Here is a 14,735-nt window from a genome sequence, read left to right as displayed (position 1 = left end):
ACGATTCTTACAAATGTGTCCACACGTCTGCGTAAAGCTGGCATGTATTCCCACGTCTGATCTGCTCTGGGGTTTTTTTATTTTTTTTTAAAGAAGGTAGTGTTTAGGATTAAAAAACGGTTGATGTGAGAATGTATTTATTGCTGTCGCTGAATAATATGACACAACAGAAAGAGGACATAAACCAAACAATAGATTTAAAATACACATTATGTCATTACTGCCACTAGGGGGTATCTGAAATCGTAGCAAAACAATAAAAAAGATGTAAGAAACGTTGGATCTTGGGAGTTTACACTGTTAAACAACCAACCACCAAGATGGATGACAGGGCTCACCATCCTTTTAGAGAGTATGTCTGAAGAATAAGAAAAAATAAAAGTATTAAATGCTAAAATGGGCCGCCCCAGTAAAGTAAATGTGTGGGAAACAATGTTATATATTTAATAAGTTACATGTATAAGAAGACAGTCGAGGTTTAATGCGACTCGTGTGTTCAATGTGCCCCTGCCCCTCAAACTTCTTGAGTCCGCCACTGTTTAGGTGAACGCTGCAAAGCTGAGATGTTTTGTGGACCACAAAACGTCACCTGACTTTCCATCAACATGGGAGTGAGGAGATCATGACTGAATTCTAATTTTGGGTGAACTTTTTCCTTTAAGACTGTTATTCAGAAAAGTTACATATTACATCTTTAAAGAATAAATTTCTTTATAATAGTGGCAGGTAAACTAGGTGATTTCTGCTAAAAAGTTGCAACAGACTGCCTGATTGTCTGAAGCTCTCAGCTGATGGAGGCTCAGGTTCATCTATTATTTGTTGGATCCTCTACAGAAAACAGCACATAAAAACTGCAGGTTCATTGAAGTACAAATGTGCTGATGCTAATTCTACCTAAAAATGTCAATATCTTTGCAAAAGTCTGGATGTTTTCCTCAGCTTTCTTTTCTATCCTGCCCCTTCTTCTCCATACGCGCTTAAGTCTTTTCTAACTAGAGGGTGATCAATATTCTAGCGACGACCATTTCCAAAAATTGATATTTAGCATTTTGGCAGCGGCGTCTTCCCAGGGATCAGCTCAGAGCTCATCAGCCGAGCGCAGCTGCTTTCCCTGCAGGACGGAGCTGGCTGCTTCGCTCGCTGTAGTCTGGCACTGGAGGCAATAAAAAGTGAAGCTGCTGTAAATCCAGAGAGGAGCTGCCGACTTTCTCAGGCATTGCTCCCTGTTGCATGGCTATTGCTCATATCCTCTGGGGACAAGTCCTCTCTCGCTCCCTCTGTTTCTCCCTCTGTCTCTGTGTATCCATTACTTGGACACTCCCTCTCTCTTTCAGCCTCTCTGTTTTCCCTCCTACTTCTTTCTTTTCCTTCATCTCACTTGGTCCAAGTTTTGTCTCCGTGCTGTCACCCCTCCCTGCCTCAGTCTTACCCCCTTTTTTTCCTTTTTGGCCGTGGAGTGTTCTGTGGCTGAACTGCTCCTCCCTGTGTTTCGACAGGCGCATCACAACTAACCAGCGAAAAACCAACCAGAGCAGTGTGGCTGCCTCCGTCCAGTATCTCTGAATCTCTGGGTCATGTCCAAGAATAAACTGTTGGCCTGTTTTCTCTTTAGCTCCCAAACGACAAGACAATCGGTGTGTTTTAATTAGCCGAATCCTCGAGGGGAGAAACCTATTTATTTAACTCATTAAATCTATTTATTCTCATACATGTCAACCAAAATACAGATCATCTGGGAATATTAAAACACCAACAGAATAAATTTGATGATTGAAGTAAAAAAAAATACCTTACAAGGTTACAGGACACAAGTGTGAAAAGGAGAATCATCGTAAAAGTTTGTCTAAAATCAGAATTTGTGCAATTGATACTAGAGGGCGCTGTAGTGCCAGAATATTTAACATCATGCCTGCTGCTGAATGGTCTGTCATTATAATAACTGGCCTTTCATTATGCTCAATATTTCAGCTGCTATACAAGAGAACAATGACCAGGGAGTTTTAACATACCTGTATATACTGCTGTGATTCAAGAATACGCATTTTTGATTGCAACTGTGCAAAGAAACATGAAGAAATAAGTATATTAAGCCATATACAGGGCAAAGTTGCATAATAACAATTTAATAAAGATGTATACAGTAAAGAAAAGTGATAATAGAATCACAGATACAGTAATTAAGAGATAACTGGATAACTGTTTAGTTAAACTAAACTAAAAAACTCGATCAAAGGTTGTTTAACATTTAAACACTCTGATTCTGGTTTTCTTCATCTGTTGTTTTAGGACGTGAGTGTGTTGGATCTTCATCTGATGCACAAAGTCTCTCTGTTTATGTTTTTTTCTGTTTTTTTTTCATTTTAGTACTAAATTACTGTTTGAGGACAGCGGTGGAAGACACACACAGATCCTTTACTGAAGTAAAAAATGTAAAAAAGAATCCATTATAACAAAAAGTCTGTCAAGTTTAGCTGACTGTACCTAAGGTATCAGAGTAACAACACTTGTTCTGCAGAGAAATAGCACCTGTGTCTGATATTTTTTATATATATATATGACATAATAAGATTGTAATGGATGTATCAGTGCTAAAGCAGCATTACTCTTGGCTGAGGTGGAGCCAGCTTCACTGCTTTAAACACAGGCCCTCCAAACTCTCATCAAGAGATGATTAAAGGGACAGAAACGACATGGAAACAAAGTTCTGCAACACAAATTGTGATTAATTTTTGGAACTTATCTTCCCTTATCTCATTTCATTCTTCATCATCTTCATCACTTTTGGACATGAAACCTTTTGAGGAGTTTAGAGGGGGGAGGTCTTTTTGCAGGACCTGCAACTCAAGTTTCTGTTTAGAAGAGTCCACAAGTTGAGTTGTGTATATTAAATTACTGATTGTTATCATGTAACCCAGCACAGTGTTGCAGCGAATAAAGACAGGGCTGACTGTAATCACTTTACTATATACTATATATTTATACACTACTGGTAGTTCAGGCTACACTTATATATAAAATAATGGATTTGTTTATTTATTTTTGTTTTAATAATCTAAATCTGCAAAGAAACTACACTTATCAAATTACTGTAATGTACCATCTGCCTCTGAAGAGTACAGAAAGTGGAAATGTTCAATTAAAGTACAAATCCCTCAAAATTGGGAGTAACTAATGTTGGGAGGACTCGATGTGTGTGTTCACCGGAAGAGGGCGCTGCTGTCGTACTTGTATCCTCCTCAGCCTTTCAGGCCAAATAAGGTGCATCAGCTCCTGTGGACGGAGAATACTTAAAGCACAGTGACAAGTGGAAAAACAAGAAGAAGACAACATCTCAGGCAGGAATCAAATGATTAAATTCAGCCCGAGGCTCAGTTACTGACTGATCGGTTGGACCAGTTTCATTGTAATCGCCTCTCTGTTTCCCAACATGTCTCCGTCTCTTTGTGTCATTGTTTATTCACTCGCTCAACCTGACTTTGACCCAACACCCGCCCCTCAGTCGAATATCAATCAGATGTATATTCAAGGCAGCCAGTTAGATCACTTCACAGAGCTGAGTGTGTGTGTGTGTGTGTGTGTGTGTGTGTGTGTGTGTGTGTGGTGGGGAAGTTTTTAGGGGCCCCTCTGGAGATGAAAGGTGTGCTGCGGGCCTATTATCATGCAGAGACGAGGGACATCCGACTCTCAGCGTTGAGAAACACCCACAGAAAGACGGAATATTAATGAGGAGATTGGAAATGTAATTAGATATAAACTATAGCAAACCTATTTAGGCCTTTACGACATCTTACACTTATTTATTATTTTTTTGACGCATGTTGTTGCGCATTTCTAAAGTTTTTACGCACGCAACTTATGAAAGGCAAACTGTGTGGATTATTCCGGCATTTGTTTAGACCAAACAAACTAAATATATAGAATATTTTAGGAGCGATCCAGAACTGGAGCTGTGCGTAATTTGTCGACCTCCTCGGTGATTTCTCTCTTTCTTGGTGGTCTTATAAAGGCCGGACTAAAACTAATAGATTTCTATTGAGGGGTGTTTTTAGACCCACTCCTCCAGTGGTTCTCAGAGGCCTCAGTCTAATCTCTCGCCCTGCGTCCACCTCTGGTTGCGGACCCTCTCTTTGGAGGGGCACTGGCTCAGATCAAAGCGCCTGTTCCTCTGCAGGTTCACCGCCCACCGACCCAGCCGCAGCTAGTCTTTGACCGGGTTATGAATCGGGGAGAGCTCGCTTCAACACGCCTTTTCTTTTTACTCCACAGACTCCTGACCGCCCGTGTGTGTGTGTGTGTGTGTGTGTGTGTATGTGTGTGTGGGTGTGTGTTCGTGCGTGAATGTGTGTGGCGTGTTAACCTTTTATTTTCGCAGACCAAAGACGGGGGGATTAGACGATTCCGAGGCACTCACCTTTTATTCAAACAAATTATTCACTTCAGCTAATAAAAGGAATTTGACGCACGTGAAGCCCTTTGAGGTGGATTCAGGTTTTGCAAAAAAAAAAAACGTTCAACCCCCATCGCTCCGTTCTTGTAACTCCCTCTTCTTTCTGTTTCTTGCATAGAAAGCGCGACCGGCTCAGTCTCATTCATCCTTTTCTAATTTAAAACATCGATTTTAGTGTCTACAAGCAATATGACACAAAGTTATATATGGCCACAATTATTAATAAACTATAAATAAATTATTTTCATCGTCAGTTAATCTATGGATTATTTTCTTGATTAATCGATTAGTTCTTTTGGTCTGTATGATGACAGAAAATGGAAAAGCGACATCCTCAAGGGTCTTGTTGAGATTAATTGTCATAGAGGAGGAAAGAAACCTCAACAATTTTGCCTTTTTTTCTTTCAAAGAAATTACTCAAACCAATGAATTGATCATAAAGATAGTTAACAGATGAGTAAAATGGTTGATAACTAGTCGATTAATCCCTGCAGCTTTAGATGTATTGGTCATTGGTAGGACAGAACACAGTTAATAAAAAAAAAACATCACAGGTGTCTCCTCTCTCCTTGATGCGCCCAGCAATACCCATTTTTGGTGAACTTTACGCACATGCATGCGCGCGCAATGTATGGCCAGGAAAGGGAGAGGGCCGTGGGGGTTTCTGAGGTGAAGTGGGGGTGAGAGGAGGAGAGGAGGAGGGGGAGGAGGAGGAGTGTAGACCAGAGAGAGAGAGAGAGAGGGAGAGGGAGATGTGGAGTGGCCGTGAGGGGACAGGAAGGGAAAGGAACAGTCGCGTTGCTGCTCAATTAGCGTTTTAATCTGCTTGTTAATGTTTCCCCGAGACAACAGCGGGATCACACTTTTCACATCGTAGCTTTGGTTTATTCGTGTCTTTTATAGGTTCAGGGGAGTGGACGGAATCGCGGCGCACTTTGCGTAAAATCCAAAGTGATACCAAACCATTTTACGCACGAGTCTTATTTGGAGTTTTGAGCAGAAAACTGGATTCACAGGCAGCCTCTTTTGGCAATTTGGTGAATTTACCTGCAGGATTACAACTCTGCCCCTTTTTTGATGGCAGTTTTGTCGTAATGTTTTAAGTATTAGCGGCTGGAACGAAACTAGACGACAGTGTGAGAGACGAGAGGACTTTGAGAAAATTGGGGCAAAACTCAAGACACATACGTGAGTTAGACTCACGTCAGGACTGAGCAGGACTCTTTCCATGTCTCAACAGCGGAGCACTTTCCCCAGCAGCACCGGCTGTGTGGCGCTGACGCGGCGGACCATGGACAACAGGCCTGTCCGGAGGAGGCGACCCGGAGCCGTGCGACATCTGCTGCTGGCGGCCGCCTTCCTCGCCTGCAGCTCCCAGCTGCTGGTGGTGGATGCCAACTCATGGTGGTGAGTGCCTGAATGATCACTCGGTTTAAAGGGTTTATTTTGTTTGATACCAGCTTTAAAACGTGCTTACAGAAGTTCGCTCTCCTTCATATCTCTACCTGAATGCACTGACAACATGACAAATGGGGGGAAAAACTTGAACTATAGTCTTTGTGTTGCCTGTTGTGTGTGTTTTGGGGGTGATGTTCCAGTCGTGTGGTGGAGCACTAACAGTGAATGGAACAAATGTGAAGGCTCTGTCACAATATTTACCCTGGCTGAGCCCCAAATGGCACTGCATGGAGCCTGCTGCTGCTGCTGCCTATAGGAGCGTCAATTAGCCACACTTGTTCTTGACTTACAAGATGCAACAATGCTGCTCAGTTCCCTTTTGTGGTAATGTGCAGGAGGGTGTGTGCATGTAAGAGGATGCAGAATTCACTAACCAATATTGCATCGTTATCGTGATATGAGGCGATATATCGTATCAGATTTTGGATGTCGTTATATCACGATATGACTTAAGTGTTGTGTTTTCCTGGTTTTAAAAGCTGCATTCCAGCAAAGTAATGTAACTTTATGAACTCACCACACTCTACTTGTTTTAATATTTCCCTTCACCCACTTACAGTGATAGGATGTAACTGAATACATTCACTTAAGTACTGTTCTTAAGCACAATTTTAAGGTTTTTTATACTTTAATTCACTATTTCCATTTTCTCTTGTAGTGGAGTAGAAGTAGAAGTATTGTACTTTTTACTCCACTTAAACTGTTAAAATCTTAGTCATAAAGTGACTTTATTTTAAAAAGTAAACAAGTATTGAATAAAATTTGTACAAGATGAAAGTCTGAACGACTTAAAATGATTAGTCTGCTTTTCTTGGTAATTTTGAGGTCATCGTTCCATCGATTTTTTTTTCAGTAAGATCCCTCTGTCAGATTTTACAGTGCACATGTTCTAATAGCCTTTACCTATTTACAGTGGTGGAATGTAACTAAATACATATGCTTTTTACTTATTTAATTACTTATTTTATCTAATGTATTACTGTACTTTATGCAAGTATATTCATTTCCTGTTACTTTATACTTCCACTCCACACTGTAAAGTTGTCAAATAAGTTTACAGTGTAAACTTTCAAAGTTGTCTTTACTTTAAAAAAAAATAAATCAGGAAACTGGTTACCTCTGAATAACGCAGACCAGAGCTAAAAAGTTTCATAACTGAATGGGTTTTCGGGATTATTTTTTTTTTTAAAGCAGATTTTCAAAAAAGAAACACTGATGCTGATGAAAAATGCTTATAAAAAAGTCTGGTCAGTTTATCGTCAATCAGACTGAGTAAATCAGTCGACTCATATGCATTCATGTAAATATATGTTTAATTTACTTTTAATACTTAAGAAAATTATTAACAGATACTTGAAGCCAACATCATAGCATCAATTTTACCTTTGTGCTCTTTCTATGTTTCTGCCCACTAAGTCATTAAATCCATATATCTGATAATTATTTATCAAAACTCTCAATATTGTTAAAGGTGCAACATGTAGTTTTAGAGAATATATTGTAATCAGCAGAAAAAAGATCTTTACTGACTGATTACTTCATGCCGAAACAGACAAAATAAACAAACTACCTTTGTTTTCATGACTGAATAAACAAACTGACCTTAAAGGAAAACACAATTTCATACTGTTTTACTTTGTTTATATGTGGCGGACCCTGCCAACTTTCTAGCTTCAAACAGTGTTCTGGGATCTCATTTTCTTCTGCAAACAGCTTGTTTATTTAGTCATGGAAAAACAAAATATTTCTGAGTTTCATTATCTTATTAATATTGTAAATATTAAAATTCTGAGTTTGAATTTCTTCTCCAAAATACTTAGTGTTCCTTTAATATTTGTTTTAATCACCAAGACCAATCACCCAGTCCTTGTTTATAGGGTAATTATATGCATGGGATGTTTATTTTCCCTTTATTTGCATGAATAACCAGCCAAATTGTGCCTTTATTCCATAAATGCACTTGTTAGGACACATGTTATAACTTGGAAACATAGAACTGATCTCTGTGTAGCTGTGGGAATCGTCGTCACACAATATAATTTCCATCTGGTTGGAGAGCATTTATGGCCATGAAACTGTCACAGACAGTCATATTTTCAATGTGTGGCCACGGATTGACACTTTTATTAAAGCAAAAGAGATTAAATGTATGTTTAAGGTACAGTTTTTGGAGCTGGACGGGAAATACAGGACAGCTGAAACCTGAGAGGAGCGTTTGCAGTGATGAACACCAGAAGAGTCAATTTATCTGCACTTTATAGGGCGGTTGTACTAATAAACTTGTGTCTGAACTTAGTCCTCCACAGCGCAGAGAGAGAGAGTCGTAGATCACAGAAATCCTGCCTCTTCTCTTTAAGCTGAACAGACAGAGTTTACTGCGTTGAATTTAGATTTAATATGGCCTCTGTCTCTCAGGTCGCTCGCTCTGACCCCCATCCAGCGGCCAGAGATGTACATCATCGGAGCTCAGCCTCTCTGCAGTCAGCTGTCTGGTCTCTCTCAGGTAAGATCCACTCTCAGGTCTGAGAACAGGAGCTTATTTTGGCTTTTTGTGTCGATGGTCAAATAAAGGAGAGAAGTTCCCCACAGGGAGCGTTAAAAGTATCAAACCATTAGCGCGCTAATCTCTGCTAATCTCTCCTCCGTGCTGCTGTGCGCTCTGCAGGGCCAGAGGAAGCTGTGCCAGCTGTACCAGGACCACATGATCTACATCGGAGACGGAGCCAAGACGGGCATCAAGGAGTGCCAGTACCAGTTCAGGCAGAGGAGGTGGAACTGCAGCACCGTGGATAACACGTCTGTGTTTGGACGGGTCATGCAGATTGGTGAGTTTTTGAGAAAATCAGGAAGAGAATAAGGAAGTGTTGCTGTGCAAAGACCCCTTCAGGTTCCACTCTGACATTTTGGAGTTTTGTTGTTGTTGTTTTTCCTACAATCCTATGTGTGATTTATTTTTCGTTAGGAGACAAATGCACACAAGTGACAGAGTGGTGATTTCATCAATCATGCAAAAACCAGAAGCTACTGTTATCTTTGTTTGGCTGGAAGCGTTTATGACCCTTGATCCAATGAGACAGAAATGTAAGCGGTGGCAGCTGCATTGTGTTATTGACTATACTGAAAACGTGTGGGCAACATTCACAGATCTGTCATGAAAACAGAGTCATCTTTGTCACAAAACTGTGTCCCAACAGGTCATGACCATCACAGTGCTGAATGTTTGACAGAACAGAGGTCAGCCACATGGCAGGCTGAAATAATAGTACCACATGTCACTGTTTAGACAGGAATATGAGTTGAACAGTAGCCTGAAATCTGATCTATAGCAGAGTTGAGAGGGTTAGTAGAGACGCCACTGGTCTGATGCAAAGACAGACCATAAAGCTTTAAAGTAACGGTTTGGGAAACAGACAGAAAATAAAGTGATACAAAATCTAAGTTAGTGCAACAATAGGTGTCATGTAGACTTCAGACACTGGAGACGTGCTGCAAAAACTTTTTTGAAATGACACATTTTGTGCCCTTCACCATCACTAGTAAGAAAAAAGCTCGCACCAAGAAATGTTAACAAAGAAGTGACATTAATATCTATTTTGAATTCAGAAGGTGGACCTACAATATGTGGTCTAAATGTCTGACGTCCTAAAGTGTAATAAGAGTAGTCGGATCTTAAAATATTCTCACTGATGGATATCGTGATGATGATCGTTCTTCATAACAACCATTAGTTTGTAGTATTACAGCAGATGTATTGTTTGTAGCGAAAGGAAACAAATATCTCCTGTAGTCTTGTCCGTAGGTGTAATTTTGATGTACTTGTACTTTAGTAGTAAGTATTACCATTTTCTGCCACTTTATTCTTCCATTCCATTCCATTTGGAGGCAAATATTGCACAAATTGCATAAAATGATCTTCATTGATTGAACTTTTTTTCATGTCTAACAAACTAAATACACAAATTCTCTTTGTTTTCATGACTGAATAAACAAATTGACCTTGAAAGGACCACACAATTTCATACTGTTTTATGTTGTTTATATTTGGCGGACCCCACCACCTTTCTAGCTTGAAACAGTATTTGGGGACCTTATTTTCCTCTGAGAACAGTTTGTGTATTCAGTTGTGAGGAAATAGGTTCGGATTTTGTGTTATTAATATACTTATACCATAAATACCTTATTAGAATTGAAAATATGAAAAATCTGATTTTAAAAAAAAGTATATATTGCACCTTTAACACATCACTTTTACTAATACAGGCAGTAATTTTGCACGTTTTTAAAACAGATGGACTATTCATCGATATATATACATGACATTTAAAACCTTTGATTTTGTAAACATATGATGCAGAAGCTTATGCCTGACAGTTTGATAGTTTACGCTACTTGTCGTTTTACACTTTACGCATGCGCAATGCGACGGATAATTTTTTTCAGTCGAATAAACACGAAAACACGTGAAACCAGAAACATTAAGAGCCCGAAACCTGTCATGTGTCGGCAGTAGGTTTAGTAAACATCCAGTAGCAGGAGCTCAGACATGGATCAGTATCATGTCCGTCTAATTCCCAGCGGGCGGTGTGGGAAAGCTCTCATCAACACGTACGTGTCAGATCCGCTGCGGGCAGTCAGACGAGGTGTTTGCTGCTGCTCTGTCCGTCTCCGTCCCTCTCTGGCCGCCTGTCTCTCTATTGACAGTCGGCCTCTCTGCGCGTTTATACGGAGGTGTTAGTCGGTCCATTGTCCCGCGGCTGCTCTTTTGAAATGCGCTGATGAGCTGACACCGAGCCGGCAGATCCGGACCTGCTATTTGAAGTCTGGGCCCCGCAGCCTCATAAACCACTCGGCCCCTCTCTCCGTGTCTCCCTGGATCTGTCTCTCTGTCTCTGTCTCTGTATCTTTATCCCGCTGTGTCATATGGACGAGCATCCTGACTCCTGAGAGCTGAATGAAGAGCTCTTGGGCCTCAGCTCTGTATGCATACCTGCCTGCCTGTCTGTCTGTCTGCTGGGTGTTGATTCAAGACTGCAGCCATTATATGATGTATTATAGAGCGACACCAGAGGACACAGTGCAGCTCTTTGACTATTGATTTTAATGTTTGTAGCAGAATTTTAAAGGTTTTTGTACTGTGAGGAGGCAACTTGATACTTTTTGCTCCACTAAATCTGTCCAACACGTCTAGTTACTCTTAAGATCACTCCACATAACTCCAAATTTGATTTAGAATCTTTCTTGTAAACTGATGTATTAAGCGCTCCTTTACAGGTTGATATTCTCCCACTATTCTCCTACTATACGATGATCTTAGGATTGTAAAATGTGCCCAAAAGTCAGACTTCAGAAGTGCAGATGTTGTGTTAAAAAGTTACTTTGGTGAAAGTGAAAGTCAGCTATTTGTGTTCTCTTAAAGTATTCGATAAATGTACTTATAATTATCAAAAAGTTACTTTCTTGCAATAAATAAACTGAAATGACAAGAATATAAGTAAAAGTAAATTCAAGATATATTTCCATGTGGTGCAACTTTATACTTTTTACTACATTTGTCCGACAGCTTAAGTTACTGAAGTATGATACTGATAAACTGAAGTGTTAAGGTTGAGAAAATTCTCCCACTATTCTCCTACTGTATGACGAGTTTAGTGTTGTTAAAAGTCATACTTTAAATGTAAAGATATTGTGTTAAAATGTATCTTTGATAAAGTTGCAGTAGTTCCTTGAGGAAAAAGTCTCAACGCATCTGATATTAAATGTACTTTATGTTAATATTTATGAAGTACTCTATAGTAACTTTCTTGCAACTTCAGTGTCAAGAATACATTTAAAAATAAATTCAAGATATATGTTCAGGTTTATACTGTATACAAGGGGACGGCCTGGCCAAATATCTAATCATTAAAAAAGATAATATAGTATAAAAGAAGTCTAAAAGAATATTTTAAAGCTCCATCAAAGCATCACCAATCAGAGGAAGGCAAAAAGGTGCTATCACAGGAATATAACAGCAGTAGAGGCCAAAAGTATGAGGATAAAGTCAGCATTTCAAGACAGCAGTTTTCTGCTGCAAAATTTAGAGGAATATCAGAGTGAAACTAAAAAGTACCATTATTTATTAGAACATTAAACTCACCACTGAGAGGGGCATATATCCATATAGAACAAGGACATTTAAGAGAGAAAATCCACCCTGTAAGAAGTCAAATAAAATGAAAATAAAACAGTTAAAACTGAATTTGAATGTGATGAAACCTCACCTCGCTCTTTGTAAATGGTGGTATTGGTGGCGTTTCTGTGCCGTTTCTCATGTAAATTGTACACCCCTCGGAGCACTTAACCTCCTCCCTGTCAGGTCATCGCCATCTTATTCCTCTAAAAGCTTTGTGTGTTAGCGCAGAGAATAGACATGCGGGGCTGTGATGTGTATTCCACAGTGTAACGTGGTGTTAGATGGTGTTAGTGCGGAGAGCGAGCAGAAATCATTAATATGGACCCGTCTGTTGGATGTAAAGCATCAAAGCAAACGACGGAGAGTTGGTCGAGACATTGAGTACAGATGTTTTCCTGTTGTCTGTTTATGTTGTTATGTATGTAAGTATGTGTGAATGACCATTTAGAATCAGAATGTAGGTGTTTGTACAGAGTTTCTTGCCTTTGAACTTATAGCGTCCGTGTTTCCAAGTGGTATTATTGGCTGTAAACAAGAGTTGACCAGCCATAATTAGGACAGGTATACCCAAATGCCTCATGGGAAAACTGATATGTTTACTTCATTAAATGCTGCTCGTGTCCTATGGATGACTGAGCTGGTATTTAAAGTTGTTGAGGTTAACCAGGTCCAGAGTTAGAGCCTCCAATCACATCTATTGTCTATTGTTGGGTCAGGTGGGTGTGGGGTTGTTTGCAGTGTGTGTGTGTGTGTGTGTGTGTGTGTGTGTGTGTTGGGAGAGGGGGGTTAACCTGTGCAGGGTTTCCTGTCAGCGAACACACACCTTAACTACAGCCCTAATTAAAAAAACATGATGTCAAAATAGAGCTTACTGTGATTCACTTAAGAGTTTAAAGTAACCTATTTTCTCCCCCCCATCAGGCTCCAGGGAAACAGCCTTCACCTACTCCATCAGCGCGGCCGGGGTGGTCAACGCCATCAGCAGGGCGTGCCGCGAAGGCGAGCTCTCCACCTGTGGCTGTAGCCGTTCCGCCCGACCCCGCGACTTGCCGCGCGACTGGCTGTGGGGCGGCTGTGGCGACAACGTGCACTACGGCTACAGGTTCGCACGGGAGTTCGTTGACGCCAGGGAGAGGGAGAAGAATTACCCGAAGGGTTCTATCGAGCACGCCCGGACACTCATGAACCTGCAGAATAATGAAGCGGGGAGACAGGTAAGATTCAGCATGAAGCTAAAGGTGCAATATGGAAGAATTTTAGTTTAAAGCAACATTATGTCTGTCTCAGCTGCTCCGCCCCCCCATCACATGTTTCTGCTCTACGTCACTTCAGTGAGAGGGTAGGATCACAGCGTTACATATGTTTACTTCAAGAATGAAGTTTTCAACACATGACATTGTTTAGCGTAATGAATTTAGCACCTATGAATTTAGCTGAAGCTGCTCTGTAGTCTCGTGGATTCACACGTTGGCCTTATCAAGATGTCTAGATGCGTGTACCGCTTTTGTCCACAGGGGGCGCCAGAATCAACAGAAAATTCAAACTTCTTTGCGGCCGCTTTAAGTTTAGAGGTCTCCACACTTTTTCGCTGTATCTTAAAGGAATGTGTGTGTGTCAAGGTGGCCTCCCGATTGCCTGACCTGGCAGTATTTGTGAGTGAGTGTGTGTAAGTTATTTATTGTGAGGGTCCAAATGGTATAACTGCTAACGCCCTTGGAGTCTGGCTAGGTCGCCAGGTCAGTGCACATTCCAGTGAATTAACACACACACACACACACACACACACACACACACACAAACACACACACAAACACACACACACATAGGCTCATACACACATATAATTGCAGGAAGACAATGGACAATAACATGGCTTATTATGACTAATTATGACTAATTAATAACAACTATGATGACACTGGATGAGACAGATGGTTTGTGGGGCTTTTTGGCCCACTTTGGTAGCCATACAGCAACAAATAGAAGTTTCAAACTAAATATTTGAACTAAAGTTCTTTGGAAATGCTTTCAGGTTACAAGAAATGCACTTAAAGAAACGTTCACCTTTGAATGAGCTGTCACGCACACACATATACACACACACACACACCTCCCTCATAAAAGGTCCATTTGCTCATTGAGGTACACACTGGACCAAGAGAATGTGTTTATCTTCAGTTAGAGGGGCTTTGTTTAAGCTGTTTGCAAGACAGAGACGCTGTGTGTGTGTGTGTGTGTGTGTGTGTGTGTGTGTGTGTGTGTGTGTGTGTGTGTGTGTGTTCGCTCCGTTTGATTTGTGTGAGAGACAGTGAGCCTGGTTTTGCGTGTGTGTATCAGGGGCCAAAGGTGAGGGTCTGGAGAGGTTGTGTTTCTGCTGAGGGTCCCATTGGGGCTGTAGGAGAGAGTATGAGGGAGACAGATCTACTGCTGCAGCCTTAGTATGAACACACACACACACACACACACACACACACACACACACACACACACACACACACGGTTTCTCAGCTTTTCTGTAACATACACACTCCTTTTGAATGAGTTTGCCTCCTCTCTCCTGTTTGATCCCTGGTTTTCATTGTTGTCTGTCCATCGAAACGGAAGAGAGAGAAGAGGGAGATGAAAAGGAGGAGAGGAAGGCAGCCCCTCTCCTCCTCT

General features: G+C 40.8%; 1 protein-coding gene across 3 annotated transcripts in view; it reads left to right on the top strand.

Moving 5' to 3' along the window:
- wnt5b (wingless-type MMTV integration site family, member 5b) overlaps positions 1–14,735 on the top strand; it is an 86,438-nt gene that overhangs the window by 64,642 nt on the left and 7,061 nt on the right. For all 3 annotated transcript variants that reach the window (XM_030440162.1, XM_030440163.1, XM_030440164.1), the window contains 4 exons: positions 5,688–5,854; positions 8,321–8,408; positions 8,571–8,730; positions 12,999–13,291. In XM_030440162.1, coding sequence (XP_030296022.1) covers positions 5,688–5,854; positions 8,321–8,408; positions 8,571–8,730; positions 12,999–13,291 — 708 coding nt within the window. The remainder of the gene's footprint in view (positions 1–5,687; positions 5,855–8,320; positions 8,409–8,570; positions 8,731–12,998; positions 13,292–14,735) is intronic.

Source organism: Sparus aurata, chromosome 14 (genome assembly GCF_900880675.1).
Source record: "Sparus aurata chromosome 14, fSpaAur1.1, whole genome shotgun sequence".
Classification (NCBI taxonomy): Eukaryota; Metazoa; Chordata; class Actinopteri; order Spariformes; family Sparidae; genus Sparus; species Sparus aurata.
The sequence above is the reverse complement of the archived record's forward strand: the minus strand, read 5'-3'. Positions and strand labels throughout refer to the sequence as shown.